This window comes from Hemicordylus capensis, chromosome 2, assembly GCF_027244095.1.
Source record: "Hemicordylus capensis ecotype Gifberg chromosome 2, rHemCap1.1.pri, whole genome shotgun sequence".
In the NCBI taxonomy this organism is placed as follows: domain Eukaryota; kingdom Metazoa; phylum Chordata; class Lepidosauria; order Squamata; family Cordylidae; genus Hemicordylus; species Hemicordylus capensis.
Window position 1 is genome coordinate 231,178,982 of NC_069658.1, and position 21,579 is coordinate 231,200,560.

At 47.7% G+C, this 21,579-nt stretch overlaps 1 protein-coding gene across 7 annotated transcripts in view; it reads left to right on the plus strand.

Annotated features, from left to right (window-relative positions):
• Positions 1-7,765: 7,765 nt before the first annotated feature.
• Positions 7,766-21,579, plus strand: part of LOC128342305 (major histocompatibility complex class I-related gene protein-like) — a 72,891-nt gene continuing 59,077 nt past the window's right edge. For 4 of the 7 annotated variants that reach the window (XR_008314895.1, XR_008314896.1, XR_008314897.1 and 1 more), the window contains exons 1-4: positions 7,766-8,307; positions 14,170-14,283; positions 17,795-18,064; positions 19,464-19,742. Coding sequence is in view for 1 of the 7 variants with exons in the window: in XM_053289480.1 (XP_053145455.1) it covers positions 14,214-14,283; positions 17,795-18,064; positions 19,464-19,742 (619 nt within the window). In the remaining 6 variants the exon portion in view is untranslated. Of the gene's footprint in view, positions 8,308-14,169; positions 14,284-15,998; positions 16,146-17,794; positions 18,065-19,463; positions 19,743-21,579 lie in introns of those variants that run through there. The other 3 variants (XR_008314898.1, XR_008314899.1, XR_008314900.1) reach the window with 3 other exon arrangements.

The window sequence follows — 21,579 nt, forward strand, 5'->3', positions numbered from 1 at the left end:
ACTTTTCACTCTTGCACAAAACTGCCATCTGGGGACTGATGGTAGCATTACACAAGATCAACAGGGAAATTTTAAAAGTGAAACACGCTGACTACCTAAAGAATTAATTAAAAAGCCATCTATTGACCCATTCACTTCAAATTCAATACACAGAGTTCCGCTGCCCAGTGCTACAACTGTGCCTGGTTTCAGAACACCAGGCCAGTCCATTCCAATACATTTTTTCCTAATTTTTCATTAACACTCACATAAGAACAGCCCTGTTGAATCAGGCCCAAGGTCTCTCTCAACAGCAACCTGTTTCATACAGTGGCCCACCGAATGCCTCTGGGAAGCCCACAGGCGAGAATTGAGGGGATGCCCTCTCTCCTGCTGTTGCTCCCCTGCAACTGGTATTTAGAGGCATCTCTAGCCTCTGATGCTGGAAGTGGCCTAGAGCCCTCCGACTAGTAGTCATTGATAGACCTGTCCTCCATGAATTCATCTAAATCCGGTTGGTGACTGTCACCACATCTTGTGGCACAGAATTCCATAGTTTGTTTGTTTGTTTAACATATTTTTATACTGCCCAAAGCCTGCATCTCTGGGCAGTTTATAATTAAAATCATTTAAAACATTAAATCAATTAAGCAATTAAAATATTTTAGACATTAAAATCATTAACATTAAAATCATTTAAAACCAACATTAAAAATTTAAACCATGAATCAGATTAAAAGCTTGCATGAATAAATGTTTCTTCAGTGGCTTTTAAAAAGTTTCCAGAGATGGGGAGGCTCTTATTTCAACAGGGAGCACATTCCAAAGTCCAGGGGCTGCAACGGAGAAGGCCTGTTCCTGAGTAGACATCAAATGAGTTGGCGGCAACCACAGACGAACCTTTCCAGATGATCTTAACAGGCGGTGGGACTCATGGCGAAGAAGACATTCTCTTAAATACCTAGGGCCTACGCTGTTTAGGGCTTTATAGGTAATAACCAGCACCTTGTACTTTGCCCAGAAACGTATCTGCAGCCAGTGTAGTTCTTTCAACACAGAAGTAATGTGGTCTCTCTTAGATGACCCAGAGACCAACCTGGCTGCTACATTCTGGACCAACTGTAGTTTCCGGACTATGTACAAAGGCAGCCACACATAGAGCGCACTGCAGTAATCCAACCTAGAAGTTAGTTACCAGCATATGTATCACCATTTTGAGGTCGTTCATCTCAAGAAACGGGCACAGCTGGCGTATCAGCCGAAGCTGATAAAAAGCACCTCTGGCCACTACCTCAAACTGGGACACCAGGGAGAGGTTTGGATCCAGAAGCCAGGTACCACAGACTGTGTGCCTGTTCCTTCCAGGGGAGCGTGACCCCATCGAGAACTGGCAGATCAGAATCATCTCCCGAGTTCCAACCCCACACAATAAGTACCTCCGTATTGTCTGGATTCAGCCTCAGTTTGTTAACCCTCATCCAGCCCATTACTACCTCCAGGCAGGCATTTAGGAAGGTTATGCCTTCTCCCAATGATGTTGACATGGAGAAAAAGATTTGGGTGTCATCAGCATACTGATAACACCCTGCACCAAATCTCCTGATGATCTCTCCCAACGGTTTCATGTGCATGTTAAACAACATCGGAGACAATATGAAGCCCTGAGGGACACCATAGGAAACTTCAGATTTTGAAGAACAGTCTCCAAGAGACACCATCTGTAATCTGCCAGTGAGGTGGGAGCAGAACCACTGCAAAGCAGCGTCTCCCACACCCAATGCCCTCAGACGTTGCAGAAGGTTACTATGGTCAATAGTATCGAAAGCTGCCAAGAGGTCCAAAAGGACCAACAGAGTCACACTTCCTCTGTCAATTCCCAATTAGAGATCATCCATCAGGCCAACCAAGGCAGTCTCCACCCCATAGGCCACCCAAAAGCCAGTTTGAAATGGGTCAAGATAATCAGTTTCCTCCAATACTGCCTGGAGCTGGGAGGCCACCACCCTCTCAATCACCTTGCCCAGCCACGGAAGGTTGGAGACAGGCCTATAATTGCTTAACTCTGAGGAATCCAAGGCGGCTTCTTCAGAAGCAGTCTAATGATTACCTCCTTAAGTCAAGGAGGCATCCTGCCCTCCCTCAGAGAAGCATTTATAATCTCTACCAGGCCCTCTACAACAGCCTCCCTGCCAGATAGTAGAAGCCATTTCGAGCAAGGATCAAGAGGGCAAGTGGTAGGCTGCACCATTCCAAGCAATTTGTCCGCATCCTCAAGAGTCACAAACTGAAACTGATCCAGGGTCATCACATAAGAGGAGCTGATGGATACCTCGACATCAGACTCTGTAACAATTGTGGAGTTTGAAACCAATTCAGCCCGAATACGAGAGATTTTGTCCACAAAGAACTCATTAAAAACATAACAGTGAGTAATTGTTGGTTCCAAGTACTGATTCAAGAGGAAAGAGATGCACATTAGCCCCTTCACAATCCTGAACAACTCCGCTGGACATGAACTTGTGGATGTGATACGGGAGAAAAAGAATAGCTTCTTTGTCAGAAGCATGGTGTGCAGAAAGTGGAGAGAGAGAAATTCTTTTCCCTCTCACACAACACTAGAACCAAGGGTCACTCCATGAAATTGATTGCCAGGAGGTCTAGGACCAACAAACAGAAGTACTTTTTCACACAGTGTGTGATCCATTTGTGGAACTCTCTGCCACAGGATGTGGTGACAGCCAACAGCCTGGATGGCTTTAAAAGGGGTTTGGATGACTTCATGGAGGAGAGGTATATCAATGGCTACCAGTCGGGAGGGCTGTGGGCCACCTCCAGCCTCAAAGGCAGGATGCCTCTGAGTAACAGTTGCAGGGGAGTAATGGCAGGAGAGAGGGCCCGCCCTCAACTCCTGCCTGTGGCTTCCAGCGGCATCTGGTGGGGCCACTGTGTGAAACAGGATGCTGGACTAGATGGGCCTTGGGCCTGATCCAGCAGGGCTGTTCTTATGTTCTAATGTCACACATACCGCCTGAGCATAGATCTTCAAATGCGCTCTATGTAGTAATCTGTTGGATTCAAGTTGAGTCTTTCTCCACTTGCGCTCTAGTCGTCTACTTCGCTGCTTCAGCCCCTGTAGTTCTTCTGTATACCAAGTGGCCAGTTTTGAAGCAGGTCAGAGACGCTTAGGAGTGATTGTGTCCACTGCGCTGAGGAGTTAATTATTCCAATTCTCCACCAGAGTGTCGACAGCGTCACCAGAAGAGCCAACACTAAATCCCCCCAAGGCTTCTCAGAATCCTATTGGATCCAATAGCATTCCTGGGCAGACCATCCCAATGTTCCCAAGGCTTCTAGGAAGGTGGGACGTGGTTGTGAGACCAGCCTTAACCAGATGATGGTCCGTCCATGACAATGGGGAAATCACAGGTGTCCCCACCCATGGAACACTACCCTGTTAAGAGTAAAAGACAAGATCAAGCATGTAACCAGCAATAGGTGTCGGTCCCGAGACCACTTGGGATAGGACCATAGGCCACTATGTACTTCTGAACTGCCCCGGACATTGAAGTCCCCCATCACCAAAAGTGAACATTGAATTCCCCCAGCACCACAAGCCTGAGAGACTCCAATACACCAAGCCCGAGACCAAGTCCAAGTCCATCAGCTCATTTAGGGATTCCATTGGGCAGTGGGGTGATTGGTACACCAGCAGAAGTCCCAGTAGCAGTAGAAGTTTATTACGGTCATTGACCAGTCATTACAGTTTGCACAATACATTTAAAAGTCCCAGTCTATCCCTGGTCCCCAAACTTAGGTACACACATTCAATATGGTCAGACGCTTCGACAGGGATCCTGGCAAGGGAGATATTGTTCTTATAGGCCACAGCCACTCCACCTTTCTGCCCACGTCTCCTCACCTGCTCCTCAACAGAAGTACCCTGGAGGGAGAAGCTGGGACCAGATTGGGCTGCTGGCCTCCCCCAACCAAGACTCTGTAATACATACCAGATCAGCCCCTTCATCCAGAATCAGATCATGGATTATTTCAGGTTTATTCTGGATCGACCTGGCATTACAAAGAAGCAATATGAGGCTCTGTGGGTGGTTGGCATTGCTTTCCAAGGTCAAAGAGCTTGCAGGACAGCCAGAAGGGGAAACAGCAATTAGGTTTCTGATTTCCCTTCCCTTGCAATTGCCTGAATACCTGTCAACGTTGCTTGTTCTATTCCCCACCACCACTGGAATTGATTGATTGATTGATTGAATGCCGTCAAGTTGGTGTCGACTCTTAGCAACCACATAGACAGATTCTCTCCAGGATGGTCTGCCTTCAAATTGGCCTTTAAGGTCTCTCAATAGTGCATTCATTACTGTCGTAATCAAGTCCATCCACATTGCTGATGGACATCCTCTTCTTCTCTTTCCTTCAACTTTTCCTAGCATTATGGACTTCTCAAGGGAGCTGGGTTTTCGCATAATGTGTCCGAAGTATGAAAGTTTGAGCCTGGTTATTTGTGCCTTGAGTTAAAATTCTGGATTGATTTGTTCCGTGATCCATTTCTTTGTTTGTCTGGCTGTCCATGGTATCCTCAAAAATCTTCTCCAGCACCAAAGTTCAAAAGTGTCAATGCTTTTTCTATCTTGCTTCTTCAAAGTCCACCTTTCACATCCATGGAGTGTCACAGGAAAAACCATTGTCCGGACGATTCTAATCTTTGTAGGTGTAGACACATCACAGCATCTAAATATCCTTTCCAAGGCCTTCATTCCAACCCTACCAAGTGCTAGTCTGCAGCGTATTTCTTGACTGCTGGATCCTTTACTGTTGACGGTCGATCCGAAAAGGGAGAAGCTATCCACCACTTCAATGTCTTCATTGTCAATTCTGAGCCTGGTTGCTGTACCCCTTGTACCACTGGAATAGCTGCCCCATAATCAGTGGATACACCCCTTGTTTCCCCATCTCCAGACAGACCCAGACACATTAACTCCACTCACCCAGGATTTCAAACAGAAACCAATATAAAATACCTACCCAGCTTTACATATCACGAGGGATCCTGAGCCAAACAGCCTGGCCCTCACCCTTGTTATCCCCCGAAGTGGCTCCCCCAAAGGGGCAACAGTCAGAGTTCCTATAAAGGCTCAGAGCTGGGCAGGTGACCCCAGGAACTGCAGAGTCACTCACCCCTGGCCCCAGTCCTGCACACACTCCCCACAGATGTTCACAGAGGCAGCAGGCCACAACCTCACAGGGGAAGCAAGAGCAGGCAAGTAGCAGCAGCAGCAGGAGCCCACAGCACCCACTCGGTCTCTCACAACGAGCAGCACTAGATGGGCAGCAGATGGGCTCTTCCTCTCCTCCACTGAGCTTTTAATTATGTGTTGTGTGAAAAAGTACTTCCTTTTGTCTGTCCTAAATTTCTTGGCAATCAGCTTCCTGGGATGACCCCTAGTTCTAGTGTTACGGGAGAGGGAGAAGAATTTCTCTCTATCCACTTTCTCCACACCATGCATCATGCTTTTATAGACCTCTATCATGTCTCCCTTCAGTTGTCTTTTTTTCTAAACTAAATAGCCCCAGGTGTTGCAGCCTAGCCTCATAAGAAAGGAGCTCCAGGCCGCTGATCATCTTGGTTGCCCTCTTCTGCACCTTCTCCAGTTCTACAATGTCTTTCTTAAGATATGTTAACCAGAACTCTATGCCGTACTCCAAATGTGCCTGCACCATAGATCGGTATTAGGGCATTATACTATTAGCATTTTTATTTTCAATCTTGCTCCACTAACCTCATTTAAGGGTGGGGATATTTATGGCGGTTTGCAGCCAGGAGCCGCGTGGCTTCTTTTGCAGCACACAAGCTCCCTTAGCCCGGTTCCTGCTGCTCGTGAGAAGAGCCTCACTCTTTCTTATATAAAGACCTGTTCCACAAAGTGTTCTGGTGGCTAATTTTAGAGGAAATTCCCCTCCACACATCTTCAAAGGTAGTCTTTGTTGGTTTACTTATTGCCAAGCAAGGCTGTGGTCCAGAAAATGAGTGCCCCAGCTGAGCCTTATTCCATATAGAAGAGCAGGTATTTTCCATCCAACATTTTCATTACAATCTTTATCTCTATCATAATCTCAGTCTCAGTGAGGAAAGGCGGGGGAAGTGAACTTGTGGCTGAGGGTGCCTAGTTTAGAGAGGAACAAATTCCATATCAAGGCATGAGAAATGAAATCACGGTACACCAAAAGTGGATTTTTATTCTTAAATGGTGTGTGAGAGCTCAAGCCAGACCCAGTTACTCATGAATAGGTTCCATTGAAATCAATGGGGCAAGTTAGTTATGACTAACAATTTGTCCCATTGACTGCAATGGAACTTACTCAGGATAGGGGGGATTTAGTGTGGAGGCCACCTGCTATTCTTTAAGAAGCATTAAAAAAAATACTTTGGCAACTCAGAACTTTGCAAGGAAGAAAGGCTCCGATCTGAAAATGTACTCCCCAAAGTGCTCTGGTGGCTCCATTTGGAGCAAATTGCACTCTGCACATGTTCAAAGGTAATTTTTATATTAATAGTTGCAATGAAGGACAGATATACACAGTACTTTGGAGAAGGTTCTGTGGGTTTGGTGGAATATCCCGGAATCTGTGCTGAGGGTGGAGTTTACCTGGCACACATGCTGATCACCAAGCATGTGATAGTTGAATAGTTAGTTGGAGAGGAGAGCTGGTCTTGTGGTAGCAAGCATGACTTGTTCCCTTAGCTAAGCAGGGTCTGCCCTGGTTGCATTGGAATGGGAGACCACATGTGAGCACTGTAAGATATTCCCCTCAGGGGATGGAGCCACTCTGGGAAGAGCATCAAGGTTCCAAGTTCCCATTCTAGTTTCTCCAAGATGGGGCTAAGAGAGATTCCTGCCTGCAGTCTTGGAGAAGCTGCTGCCAGTCTGTGTAGACAATACTGAGCTAGATAGAGAGGTGGTGTGGTGGTTAGAGTGCTGGACTAGGACTGGGGAGACCCGAGTTCAAATCCCCATTCAGCCATAAAACTAGCTGGGTGACTCTGGGCCAGTCACTTCACTCTCAGCCTAACCTACTTCACAGGGTTGTTGTGAAAGAGAAACTCAAGTATGTAGTACACCGCTCTGGGCTCCTTGGAGGAAGAGCGGGATATAAATGTAATAATAATAATAGACCAATGGTCTGACTCAGTATATGGCAGCTCCCTATGTTCCTATGAATAGCAGGGTAGGGTTTGAACCCAGGTCTCCTCAGTCCTAGACTAGTCCAACTTTCTAACCACTATAGCACACTAACTTCCATCTGTTCAGTTTTAGTGGATATTGACTGTAGAAGAAAAGAGATCCTGTTTTAGTTGTGCAGCCTGGAGGACTGCAATCTTTGCCAGCTGAAGTTTAATCTCGTTCAAATCATTTCAGGGCCGTGTTAGTTCTTGCAATTCGGTACTCACTTACTCTGGAGTAAGCCCAATTGACCACAGTGGGCCTTAACATGTATAGGCTTGCATTGTATTAAAAGATAAGATACTTGATTATTTTTGTTTGGGAGGGAGAGCCATGACAAAGTTTATTTAAAAACAAACAAACAGGGAGGCAGGGACAAAGGTCTGAGCTACAATTTGTGGGCCCCTTTTTTTTTTTTTTGCAGGAATTGGCAGTGCTCCTGTTGCAGGGGAGGCAGGATGAGGGAAGGGCTTCTCCCTCCCCACTTCCTCCTGCTTCTCAACGGCCCCTTCCCTGTGCATCCCCGAGCATGCTCAGTATGGTCAAATGAAGCTCCTCTTCGTTTTCTGTCCAAACCCATATATCACTGCTGCACTAGCAGCTAACTTGGTTTTGCAATGAAGCCAGGGAGAAGTATAACGAGGTCACGCTGATCGTCGAAGAGGAGGCGGCGCTGGATCGCTCATAACTCACTCAGGACTCCTTCCCTCCCCAGGAGTCGGACTGGAGGCAGTTGCCCGAGAGGAGAGACTTTTACGCAGCCGTCGTCAAGTCACAAATTCCCAGCACTGCTTGTGTGGATTTTAAAATACACAGAATCAACCTAAACTTGCGTGGGCTGTGAAGAAGAAACAAAAAGATCGTTGCTTTTCTTTCTTTTTCTTTTTTTAAAGACACGTTTTAATTCAATCGGGGTTTCTGCTTTTTGGCTTATTTCCAGACGTCTCTTTCTACTTTTTAAAGACAAATAAATGCACGGAAACTACTGGTGCACGCAAACAGGAATATCGGCGAGATCTGAAGAGTGGCTTAGAAGTCTCTTATCCTTCCTAGGAGCTGGCTGTCGCTCGCTAGACTTTCCGTTCATCAACAGGTTTAAAATTATTGTTATTGCCATTCATTTTGATTAATTGTCTTAACTAAGCCAGGAGGATTGGATCTGACTGTAGGGTTTTCACATTGCTGCTTGGAAGTTTGGCTCTTTAGAGGCTCCTTCAGGCAATAATATGAAAGCTCGCCATATCCGGGAGCCGTGGGGAAGTCCCGACCGGTCGCGGCAATTATCGCTCAGGGGTCTCGCGTTGTCTGAGGAGGGATGGAAAAGCCCTTGTGATGGCAGATGGGACTGCCAAGTTCTTGCCCCTTCGCGGTGCTACAAAGGAGTCTAGCTCTCCCTGATATCCAATCTCAGACGGAAGCAGTGGCTCCTTTCCGCTTCGGCTGCTGAGCCAGCTGGAAGAAAATGACCTTAAAGCAATGACTCATACGCTGGTAACTTCCAGGCTTGAGTACTGTAACAAACTCTGCATAGAAGCTTCAGCTGGTGCAAAATGCAGCAGCCAGTTGGTGTCTGGGGCAACTTGGGGATAGCATGTTAATCCCAAGCTGGAAGCACTGCACTGGCTGTCAGAACGCTTCCCACCCAAATACAAAGTGCTGGTAATTAGCTATAAAGCCCTTAATAGCTTAGGCCCAGGTTGTTTAAGAGTGCACTTTCTTCCACATCCCCAACACTTGTTACAGTAGTAGTAGTAGATGATGATTGATTGATTGATTAAGTGCCGTCAAGTCGGTGTCGACTCTTTAGCGACCACATAGAGAGATTCTCTCCAGGATGGTCTGTCTTCAGCTTCGCCTTGAAGGGCTCTCAGTGGTGCATTCATTGCTGTCGTAATCGAGTCCATCCACTTTGCTGCTGGTCGTCCTCTACTTCCCTGGCCTTCAACTTTCCCCAGCATTATGGTCTTCTTAGGGGAATATAGGAAGCTGCTATATACTGGGTTATTTATTATTTTATTATTATTGTTATTTACATTTTATATCCCACTCTTCCTCGAAAGAGCCCAGAGCGGTGTACTACATATTTAAGTTTCTCTACACAACAACCCTGTGAAGTAGGTTAGGCTGAGAGAGAAGTGACTGGCCCAGAGTCACCCAGCAAGTCTCATGGCTGAATGGGGATTTGAACTGGGGTCTCCCGGTCCTAGTCCAGCACTCTAGCCACTACACCACGCTGGCTATCTAGCTCAGTATTTTCTGCACAGACTAGAAGCTGCTTCTCCAAGGGAGCTGGGTCTTTGCATAATGTGTCCAAAGTATGATAGTAGTTATTATAGACACTTGTATATCACTCTTCAACAAAAGAGTTCTCAAAGTGGTTTACATCGAAAAAGAAATAAGGTGTTTCTGTGTCTGAGGACTTGCAATCTAAATAAAAGGCTTCTCTGCCTCCAAAGGGGCTCACAGTCTAAAATGAGGCTTTTAGGCACCAGCAACAACCATTAGAAGGATGCTGTGCTGTCTGTTTGTTGTTGCTGCCAGTGGAGTCAGGCCTTTTCTGATGAGTGCCTCACATGAAGAAAGATGTGAAAGGTGGAGGGACAGATCTCTTCCTACCTTTTAAACCATTTTCTACGCATAGATATATTGCGAAAGTCCTTTACTTAAGCATGCCCCTCTCAAAAAGCTAAATAAATACAGGCAAACCTCGGCTTTTGCCGAGCTGACATGTGTGGTTTTGCGAATCCGCTGTTGGGTAATTGTTGGGTAATTTTGGAGCCTGGCTATGCCCCCTTTGTGTCGCATGCATGGGACATGACCAAGCTCTGCAAACATCTGCGTGGTACTGAGGTAAGAGTACTGGCACATTTTATTTTATTTTATTAAACAAAAAAAGACTGGTTAGGAGCATGGGGCCTCCAGCTAAAGGTTCTCTTTGCCGCTGCAATCCCTGGTGAGGAGTGAGTTTCCGAGCATGGAGTTGGGTGTTTTAGGAGCTTGGCCACACACCCTGCACATCACATGCATGGGGTGTGTCCAAGTGCTGAAAGCGCCCAATGCCGTGCTTGAAAACTCACTCCCTGCTTGAGGTCCCAGCAGTGGGGAGGGCTTTGCCTTTGTTCCCTGCGAGGAGCAAAGGCAAAGCCCTCCCCACCACTGCAATCCCAGGTGGGACAAGGTGCCAGTACTTAGTACCCGTGTGTACTGTCACAGAATAAGCACTGCTCTTCACTGCCTGACACTTCCCAACAATATCCTGGTCAGATGACCATGTCCCTTTGGCTCAGCTCACTACTTGGACTATACCTGGTTACATATCTGTGGACTCCACTGTTTTTGCAGAGTCTCTGATGGTGGTGTCCAGTAATCCCTTTTGCAGTATTAGATTGGATCAATTTCAATCTGTGATGCCAGAGGATTTGGACAAGCTGCTTGGGGCGGTGCAGCCTACCACTTGTTCTCTGGATCCTTGCCCAACTTGGCTGCTTCTATCTAGCAGGGAAATTATTATTATTATTATTATTAATTTGATTTGTATACCACCCTTCCAAAACGGCTCAGGGCAGTTGGAGGAGGACTAGTTAATATCATTAACTCATCTCTGAGGGATGGTAGAGTGCCTCCTTGTTTGAAGGAGCCAATGATTAGACCACTTCTTAAGAAGGCTTCCCTAGATCCTCAGTGATGGATAGTTATCGGCTGGTCTCCAATCTCCCATGGTTGGGCCAGGTGATTGAAAGAGTGGTGGCTAATCAGCTCCAGGCAGTTTTGTAGATAACCAATTATTTAGACCCATTTCAAACTAGTTTTAGAGCAGACTATGGGGTTGAGATGGCCTTGGTTGGTCTAATGGGAGACCTTTACCAGGGAATTGACAGAGGGAGCGTGACTTTATTGGTTCTTTTGGATCTCTCGGCAGCATTCGATACCATCAACCGTGGTATCCTTCTGGATTGCCTAGGAGTGGTGGGGGGATAGGAGGCAGTGCTTTGCAATGGTTCTGCTCCTGTCTCTCAAGCAGATTCCAGATGGTGGTGATGGTTGCTCTTCAAAATGGGAGCTATTATATGAAGTCCCTCAGGGCTCCATTCTATCACCAATGATTTTTAACATCTACATGAATGTAGCTGGGTTATCAGGAGATTTGGTGCAGGGTGTTATCAGTATGTTGATGACACCCAAATCTATTTCTCCATCATCATCAGGAAATGGCATTCATTCCCAAATGCCTGCCTATGGGCAGTAATGTGCTGGATGAGGGATAACAAATTGAAGCTGAATCCAAGCAAGGCGGAGGTGCTCATTGTTGGGGATCAGAATTTGAGGGATGACTTAGATCTTTTTGTGCTGGATGGGGTTACACTCTCCCAGAAAGAACAGGTATGCAGCTTGGGAGTGCTCTTGAATCCAGTTCTGAGCCTGTTATCTCAGGTGGAGGCTATGGCCAGGAATGCTTTCTATCAACTTCGGCTGATTAAACAGCTGCGTCCATTCTTTGAAGAGAATGATCTCAAAACAGTGGTGCATCAGCTGGTATCCTCCAGGCTTGACTACTGCAATGCACTCTACATGGGGCTGCCTTTGTACATAGTTCGGAAACTTCGGTTAGTTCAAAATGCGGCAGACAGACTGGTCTCTAGGGTAACCTGGAGAGACCATATTATGCCTGTTTTAGAACAGTTGCATTGGCTGCCGATATGTTTCTGGGCAAAATACAAAGTGCTGGTTATTACCTTTTTAAAGCCCTGAACAGCTTAGGACTGGGCTATCTTAGAGAGAGCCTTCTTCGGTATGATCTGCATCGCCTGTTGAGGTCATCTGGAGAGGTCTGTCTCCTCCAGTTACCACTGGCACGTCTGGTGACCACTTGGAGCTGGGCCTTCCCTGTTCCTGCTACTGGCTTATGGAATGCACTCCCGGTAAAGTAAAGATAAAGTTGTGCCATCAAGTCAGGGTCGACTCCTGGTGACCACAGAGCCCTGTGGTTTTCTTTGGTAGAATATGGGAGGGGTTTACCATTGCCATCTCCCATGCAGTATGAGATAATGCCTTTAAATACCTTCCTATATTGCTGCTGCCCAACAAAGGGGTTTCCCAAAGTCTGGGAAACGTACCAGTGGGGATTCAAACCAGCAACCTCTTGCTCCCTAGGCAAGTTACTTCCCCACTGTGCCATTAGGTGGTTGCACTCCTGGTAGATATCCGTAATTTAGACTCGTTGGCCTTAAGAGAGCCCTAAAAACTTATTTGGCCTGGCCTTCCAAGGTTTTTAAATTGGTTTAAAGTTTTTTAAATTGGTTTTAAATGGTTCTGAACTGTTTTAAAATTGTTTTTATATTGTTTTAAGCAGTTTGTTTTAAATGGTTTTATGTTGTTTAAACTTGTTGTGCACCCCCCAGAGCCTTTGGATGGGGTAGTCTAGAATTGTAATAAATAAATATCTGAACCTGTGTACTGGGGTGAGTCCGAACCGGTCCGGCGGCCATTCTAAAGAATGGCCGAACTGCCGGACCGGTTCGGCCCTTGCTGGTTCGGGTCCGGGTGGGGGGCATTGCTTTAAGGGCGGGAGGGCTTGCTTAGCCCTCCCGCCTCTTTGCCCCCTCCAGCGCCCGTATTTAACAGACTAACGGGGCGCTGGAAACCAGCTGCCCCCGCCCCCCCGCCGCGAACAGATTTACCCCCAAAACTACCAATACCCCTGCTGCCGCCGTCGCCCGCCAGCCTTCCCTCCCAGCTGCCCGCCCGCCCGCCCGCCCGAGTCCTCACCCGATGCTTTAGTAAAAAACGAGAGGAGCTACCGGACAGAGCTCCTCTTGCTAGGAAGGCCTGCTGCATACTGAAGGCGCTTTGCGCGCAAAGGACGCCAATCGCCGGAGGCCCGGTCTACCTGCCGGGCCGGATAGACTGGGCCTCCGGCGATCGGCGTCCTTTGTGGCGCGCGCATGCGCGCGCGCGCGCAAAGCGCCTTCAGTATGCAGCAGGCCTTCCTAGCGAGAGGAGCTCTGTCCGGTAGCTCCTCTCGTTTTTTACTAAAGCATCGGGTGAGGACTCGGGCGGGCGGGCAGCTGGGAGGGAGGGAGGGAGGGCTGGCGGGCGACAGCGGCGGCGGCAGGGGTATTGGTAGTTTTGGGGGTAAATCTGCTCGCGGCGGGGGGGGCGGCGCCAGCGGAGGCGGCTGGTTTCCAGCGCCCCGTTAGTCTGTTAAATATGGGCACTGGAGGGGGCAAAGAGGCGGGAGGGGTAAGCAAGCCCTCCCCGCCCTTAAAGAAAGCCCCCCCTTTGGTGCCGGTCCGGACTGCTCCGGACCGTGCACATCCCTACTGTGTACACTACACTTGTTGTACAAGTGTTGATGAATGTAATGTGTGAATGGGCCTATTGTCTCTGCTGTGATATTCTTATTGGGGGAAGGAAGTAGAGCGTATTGGAGAAAGAGAATTAAAACCAACATTATATTTAAAGAAGAAAAATATATAATTCAATTTTCTCAGCCAAATGGGCTCAGTTTATGAATTCTGGCACAATTTTCTCTGTCAGTCAGGCACTATCGGGTGAGATCTGTTTGTAACCATCAGTGAAGTCTGCAGTAGTGTTCCCTCTAACAGGGATTCCCGGGTGTTGACTACAACTCCCAGAATCTCGAAGCAAAAGCCATTGCAGCTGGGGATTCTGGGAGTTGTAGTCAACATCTGGAAATCCCTGCTAGAGGGAACACTGATCTGGAGCATGTATTCTCAACCTTGGGTCCCCAGATGTTATTGGACTTCAACTCCCATAATCCCCAGCCCCAGTGGCCTTTGGTTGGGAATTATGGGAGTTGAAGTCTAATAACATCTGGGGACCCAAGGTTGAGAATCCCTGGTCTGGAGTGCCCTTTTCCTCTTGGGTGACTTTTTCCCCCTTGGCCATTTGCAGTTTATCCTCCATATTCCTCCTCAACGTGTTTCTGTTGCAGATTGAAAGAAAGCACAGCAAGAGGACTTTTGGAACACAGGGAAGATGGGTCGGGCTTGGTGGCACATCTTGTTTCTTGGGGTAGCTGCCTTCTTTTTGCGGGGGGGCTGCCATGGTGAGTACCCCTTTCAAGGCTCCGATGGAGGCAGAAGGGGTTTTTGGCCATCATGGCTCATTACCCAGGTTTTTTTTAAAAAAATATGAAAGAACGGTTTTGCTTGCTGCTGTCTGTCTTGTGTTTTACTGCTTTATTTTATATATGTTATTAAATATAGATTTAAAAATTATTTAAATTTTAAATAGATATATTGTTTTTATATTTACATTTTAATATTTGTACTTTTAATTGTGTATTGTATTAACTGCATTTTGTTTTCAGTTATACTAGCTTAACCCATGCAGGGCATCTGCGCCCTAGTACTTGATTCCCCTCACTCCCTGCCACAGCCCCGCTCACCTCAGAGATCTCTCCACCCTCACCCAAGCTGCACTCCTGCTCCTCCTCCTCCATCCCATTGCTTCCAACCCCCTCACCCCTCTTGGTTGTGGCTGCAGCATTGCTGGCGCCAGGCTGCAGCCCCTACCCCCAGAGACCTCCCCACCCTCACCCGAGCCCTGCTCCTGCTCCTCCCCACAGGAGCAGCAGCAGCAGCGGTTGACCTGGCCCTTCCTTGCTGCCACCTTCACCATGGTCGCTCGTTCCTCTCAGGCCGCTGACAGGCCCGGGCCCACCCTTGCCTGCCTGCCTCCCTCTGCCAATGGCCTCGGTAGCCCCAAATAGCAGCAGTGTTTGACTGGGCCCTTCCTTGCTACCAATAGGCTCTGCCATGGCTGCTCATTCCCCTCAGGCCTCTGACAGGCTGGGCCCGTCCCTTGCCCTTCCTTCTTTCTCTCTTCCCCTCCTTTCTTTTTCTCTCTCCTCCACTCACTCTTCCCCTCTGTCTTTCTTCCCCTCCCTTCTATTTATATTTCTTTCTCTCTCCCTTTCTGAGTTAACAGATCTTGTTCATCTTGTTTCCTCATCTAATTTGTACAACAGCAGTCTCCTCCCTCATGGGAGGAGTTTCCTGTTTGCTCCCTCATGACTCCTCTCTTCACAGACCCCTGCCACTATCCTTTTATATAGAGAGATTCCTCTCTACAATCAAGAACATCTTCCAACCAGTAACAGTTACATTCCAACTGACCTTAATCATCACAGGCTCCTCCCTGCTCTCTGCATATGGAATCCCCACTGTCCAATCACCATGGTGCTTCTGCTCTCACAGGCTCCTCCTCCCCAGCTGCATATGAAAACTCCACTGCCCAATCACCACAGTGCTTCTGCTCGCGAACTCTTGCGAGAGCAGCCACACACAGGATTAGCCATGGGTACACCTTAGAGAATTATACGGGGTGTGTGTGTATGTATAGATAGATAGATAGAGTAAACCACTTTGGGGTTATTTTAGTAAAAAGCGGTATATAAATTCAGCAATAAATAAAAATAAATAAAATGATGATGGAAAAACATAAAAGCACTATTCTAATCTGAGGGAGAGAGATATATGGGGGAGGATTAGGTAAACCGCATGAGCCCCCATATGTTTCCCTCAGTCTCTCCATTGCACAGGGGAGTGGGGTGTGCGATGCAGGAGTCTGGTGCTGATGTTGTTCACCACCAAGTGGGAATGCAAGAATCCAGATCAGAAATGCAGTGAAATTGGTGTGAACATTCCTCCTTTCTCAGGGACAGGGCTACACCACAGCTAGATTCTGTACAACACCTGGCACCCTAGTCAAGGGTGGCAAACCTCTGTTTCCCTGCTGTTTTTGTGCCTTTATCAACAGCCTAGCCCACCAAAAGGTAGTGGGTGAACCTTTGCTCTTCCTTTGTCTACATTACATTGGGAAACGCAGGATTCCCAGCATAGAGATTGAACTGAAACTGCAAGGCACATGGCAGCCATACTCACGCATCCTAACCATGCCTCCAAGGTGAGCTACACCCAACCCATACCCACCACCTCCATTTGCCTATGGTTGTCCTCTCTGCCCATTGTTAAAAGAACCCGGGCCGCCAATGAAAATGGCCGCCAAATCCCACAGGGGGGCGTGGCTCGGGCTCGAAAAGAGCTCCAAGTGAATTCTCCCCCACCCCCACCTGGGTTCTGGAGAGCCCCAAGCATACTTTCCCCCTTCCATTTCAGGCAGCATTTGCTGTCTGACAGCCTTTATTTCCCTTTCTCTCCCTCCAACAAGGGATAGAAACCCAAGGGAGACAGCAGCAACAGCCACTGGATGTTAACCCTTGCTTAATACAAGTGCCTGCTTAATATTAATATTAGCTCCTGCTTAATATAAAGAGGCTGAGCTATGGCCCCATCACTTGGGGTTGGACATTGTGGTGGGGGAGAGTAAATGGCTTCTCTTTATCCCCTTTATAAGTAACATACATAGAACATCTGGACAAATAATTTCCTCCAGCATAGAGCTCTCCCTGTCTATATTGAGCTGCAGCTCTTCTCTAGGGGTATGTACGAACCGATTCTGGTGGTTCAATTCAAGTTCAAGCCGAACTTGAACTGGATCACCAGACCGGAAGCCGGTTTAAGTCCAACCAGCTCCACAAATGGTTCGGAAACAGTTTGGAAACGGTTCGGAAACGGTTTGGTGGTCTGAGGGGGCATACCTGTAAAGTGGAATCCCGTGAGGATTCCCCTTCACAAGCAAGGGGGGAACCCTGCCTACCTTATAAAAAAATCCTAATGGGGTGCGCAAGAGGGTACCTGAAGTCTGAGGGTGATAGCGATGCAGCTCCTGCTCTCTGGATTGGGACCGGCACTCCAGTGCAGACAGTTCCAGCCTCCATGGAAGTCACACAAATGGCACAAATGTTGTTGTCAAGCATGACAATATGAATGGCCTGGTCACACAAATGCCCTCTATGCATGCGCGGAGGTCACCCATATGGCCTCTGTGCATGTGCAAAGCCTAGAACCAGGCTGCGCCGGAGCACCGGGCCCAGTCCAGAGAGGAGGAGCCATGCTGCCACCCTCAGACTACAGGTGCCCTCTTGCCCACTCCTATCAGGATTCTTTTTTATGTAGGCAGCCCCCCCACCCCGGTTGCTTGTAAAGGGGAATCCTCACCAGATTCCCCTTTACTAGCATGCTGCCGAACTGGTTCCAAACTGGTTTGTTAGAACTAGGATCAGTTTGGCTCAAACTCAAAGCAGCGACCCTTTTTTGGGGGGGTCTGGTTCAGTTCAAGTGCGAACCGATCAAACCGGGCCAGTTCTATTCGAACCAGGTTTGAATAGAACCGGTTCTGCGCACCCCTATTGCTCTCATAATTCTGGTATCACAATTCAGTTCAATACTGCTTGTTGCACAAAGGAAAGAGACTGCATTTGCACCCAGTCCCGAGGCTTCCTCCATGTTTGCCTACATGGTGAAGCTGAAGGAGGAAGGGCATGCCCATGAGGATTCAGAGAGGGGAAAGAGGAGGCAGGCTGTGGCCCAGGGGATACCACGAAGCATCACTGATTCTGTTTTCTCTAGGTGTCCTGGTGAGCTGGTGCCTGGGGTTTATTGAGCTCTGCCCTTGCCTGCAGGTCCCCCGAACTCTGCCCCTTTTCTTTCCAGGTTCTTCCTTGCACTCCCTGCGCCATTTCTACCTGGGGGTGTCTGAACCCATCCAGGGTCTGCCCTGGTTCACTCTGATGGGATACATGGATGAGCAGCTCATCAGCCGCTATGACAGCAACACAAGAAGGGATCAAGCTCAAGTCTCCTGGATGGAGAAGGCGGAGGATGCCTGGTATTGGAAGCAGGAGACCCAGCATGCTCAGGAGGCTGAGGACTTCTTCAAGGTGGCCCTTGCGACCTTGGAGACTCGATACAAACAGAGTGGAGGTACGGGGGGGGGGGGTGGGCAGGTATGGATTTACATCTCCTTTTTTCTTCCTTCAGGGACAGGAGTGGGTAGAGGAAAATGTTGGCAGTCAGGGAAAGGGGGATTCCTCCCAGGAAAACAGTCCCCCCCACATTTGAAAATAGTAGTAGTTGTTGTTATTGGCAGGACCATCCAGCTCTTCCACCAAGGGGCCCAGAGCGGTTTAGTACATAAGTTTCTCCTCACAACAACCCTGTGAAGTAGGTTAGGCTGAGAGAGAAGTGACTGGCCCAGAGTCACCCAGCAAGTCTCATAGTTGGACCCAAGTCCCAGATTTGTCTGGGAGGAGACAGTCTATGTAACTGAAGCTAACGTGCAAATTGTTCCTCTCCCCTGAAAAGATGCAGTCGTCATTCTCACGACCAGCCCTCCTCGACTAGGGCAGCGCTAGCCCAAGTAAGGCTAGTTATGAGAACCTCCAATCCTGATACTCTTCAGCGGGGTAGCCTGGGTTTTGTACCCAGGCTATAAGTGAGGGAGGAGGGTGCACATGCACCCTCATCGCCTGATCATGTGGACCATAGAGCCAGGCGGAAGGAGCACCTAGGAAGCAGGGAGATCCCCCAATGCACAGCACTCCTTGCACGGATTCTGGTAAATTAATTACACCCTCATAGATCCTTCTTCAGTGGGTGTCTTCTCCCCCTTCACCGCACCCCAAGCAGTAGCAGCTTGGTTTTCGATCTCCTTTGCTCCAAATATTTCTTTCTTTGTTTGTTTAAATAATAATTATTTAAATACTTACGATAATACTTATAGGATATTTTTCTAATGGGACTACAAAAGTGGGGAAATTTTGAGGAACAAAAGAGGGAATTGGGAATCTTCTAGTGCAGGGTCTGGAAGGGGTGGGTGGCTGGGATCAGTGGGTGAGCTTGCTCTTTAGATTGGACTCTTGACAGAAGGGCTTAGGTTTGCAAGATCTAATTAACCTCCTTGGGACTTGCCCTGATTGCATTTTTGGGGTGCAGTTGAGCAGGCACTCAAGGATGGGCTTTTGGCTCAAGATGCCCTGTTTGGGCTTCAGTAGGAATGCAAAGATTCAGGGTGGATGCCTCCCTTGCCTCTCTGGCCTGCCAGCACCTGCTCAATGTGCATGATTTTGCTGTCTGGTCCAAATGGAGGCCACCTCCCTCCAGCACCAGATGCCTGTCTATGCAACAGCTTCACTCACAGTCAAAACCCAATTTCCAAGATGGAGGGGAGGCCGGGTGGCCACACCCTCGTATCACTTTCAACCTTCTTGGAAGGGGGAAGGAGATGCTGTCTTTCTGGGGATGCAAAAATGACAATATTGGAGATTTGGGATTTGGAGGGGGATGACTTGCTGTCACTCTGTGTTATGTGTGTCTCCTTCAGGGCTGCACACCTGGCAGTGCCTGGTCGGCTGTGAGCTGAGCAAAGACAGGAAGCAGAAAGGAAGGTTTATGCAGTGCGGCTACGACGGGAGGGACTTCATCAGCCTGGACAAGGAGACCTTCACCTGGACGGCAGCTGATGAGCAGGCCCAGATGACCAAGTGGAAGTGGGAGGCTGACCCAAGCATTGCCCGACATTGGAACCCCTACCTTGAGAGCAAGTGCTTTGAGAGATTGCAGAAATATCTGGTCTACATGAAGGAGACTCTGCTGAGGACAGGTGAGGGGGGATGGCTTGTGGGGAGAGGGCTGACTATTCCTCCACTTTCTGCCCCCATTGAATAGCTAATATACAAATACAACAAACATTGATATACCACTTTTAAACAAAAAATTCCAAAGCGGTTTACATAGATATAAATAAACTAAATGGCTCCCTGTCCCCAAAGGGCTCACAATCTAAAAAAAGAAACATTAGATAGGCACCAGCAGCAGCCACTAGAGGGATGCTGTGCTGGGGATGGATAGGTCCAGTTGTTCTCCCCCTGCTAAATATAAGAGAATCACCATTTTAAAAAGGTGCCTCTTTGGTCAGTTAGCATATAGACTTTATGTAGGTGTTAGAAGAATGGGACTGTGCACTTCAAACCACAACCTAGACAAAAAGGTACATTTTAAAATGTTCTACTGGATTAGGCCTTGACAAATTTTCTTTGGATCTCACAGCCGGCCTAAAATTTGTGAACCAGATTCATTTTTCAGCCTTCAGGGTCTTGGATATCTCCTCTCTGACTTATGAATGACTGGAATTCACAAGCAAAATCTTACAAAAGCAGAATAAAAATGCAAATACTCCAAGAGAAGAGATCCACTGGTTCACAGTTCCCAGAGCCACCTGAACTGGACTGGTTTCTCTCACTGAGCCTGTACTTTCACATTTAAAATAATTGCTTAAAGTGTGATAATAACCCTAGGATAAATTTTCTCCTTAGTGGTCTTCATCTCTTGGGGTTGCTCTAGGTGTGCAGTATGTTAGATGAGCTTGTGGTGTTGGCTACCACCAAGAGTCCACCCACACTCTGTGCATGCTCAAGTGATCTGCACAAGAATGGGGAGGAGTCTGGTGCTGTAACCCTCAAGGCTCTAGTTCTTTGAGAGGCCCATGAACAAACTAACACCAGAGAGAGAGAGTCAAACCCCAAGCTAGCATAGAACTGCAGGCTTTATTGTAAGAAAATAGAGTCATAGCTTGGAGCGTATGAGCAATAATCAAATACAGTTTTAGCAATCTAAACTTTAAAAGAACAATTCTAGCATTCTAAGTGCTGGATCCCTGTGGGCTGAATTCTAGTCTAACAGATCAAATCAGACAATTCTCAACAGGGAGGGGAGGATGGGAAGACAAACACAGACAAATGTGAAGGAAGGGTGGGAGGCAGTGAGGAGAAGGGGAGTGGGGAGGGAGGGAATGAATTGGGCAGCTCAGGCACGCTGAGCCTGCTTGCCAGCGGGGAAGGAAGGGAAGGATTTCAGGTGGAGGGAAAACTTCAAGAAGGCAGTAAAATGTGTCGACTCCTGGCAACCACAGAGTCATGTGATTCTTTGGCAGAATACAGGTGAAACTCGGAAAATTAGAATATTGTGCAAAAGTCCATTAATTTCTGTAATGCAAATTAAAAGGTGGAACTGATATATGAGACAGACGCATTACATGCAAAGCGAGATAAGTCAAGCCTTAATTTGTTATAATTGTGATGATCATGGCGTACAGCTCATGAAAACCCCAAATCCACAATCCCAGAAAATTAGAATATTACATGGAACCAAGAAGACAAGGATTGTAGAATAGAACAATATCGGACCTCTGAAAAGTATAAGCATGCATATGTATTCAGTACTTGGTTTGGGCCCCTTTTGCAGCAATTACTGCCTCAATGCGGCGTGATATGGATGCTATCAGCCTGTGGCACTGATGAGGTATTATGGAAGACCAGGATGCTTCATTAGCGGCCTTCAGCAATTCTGCATTGTTTGGTCTCATGTCTCTCATCCTTCTCTTGGCAATGCCCCATAGATTCTCTATGGGGTCAGGTCAGGCGGGTTTGCTGGCCAATCAA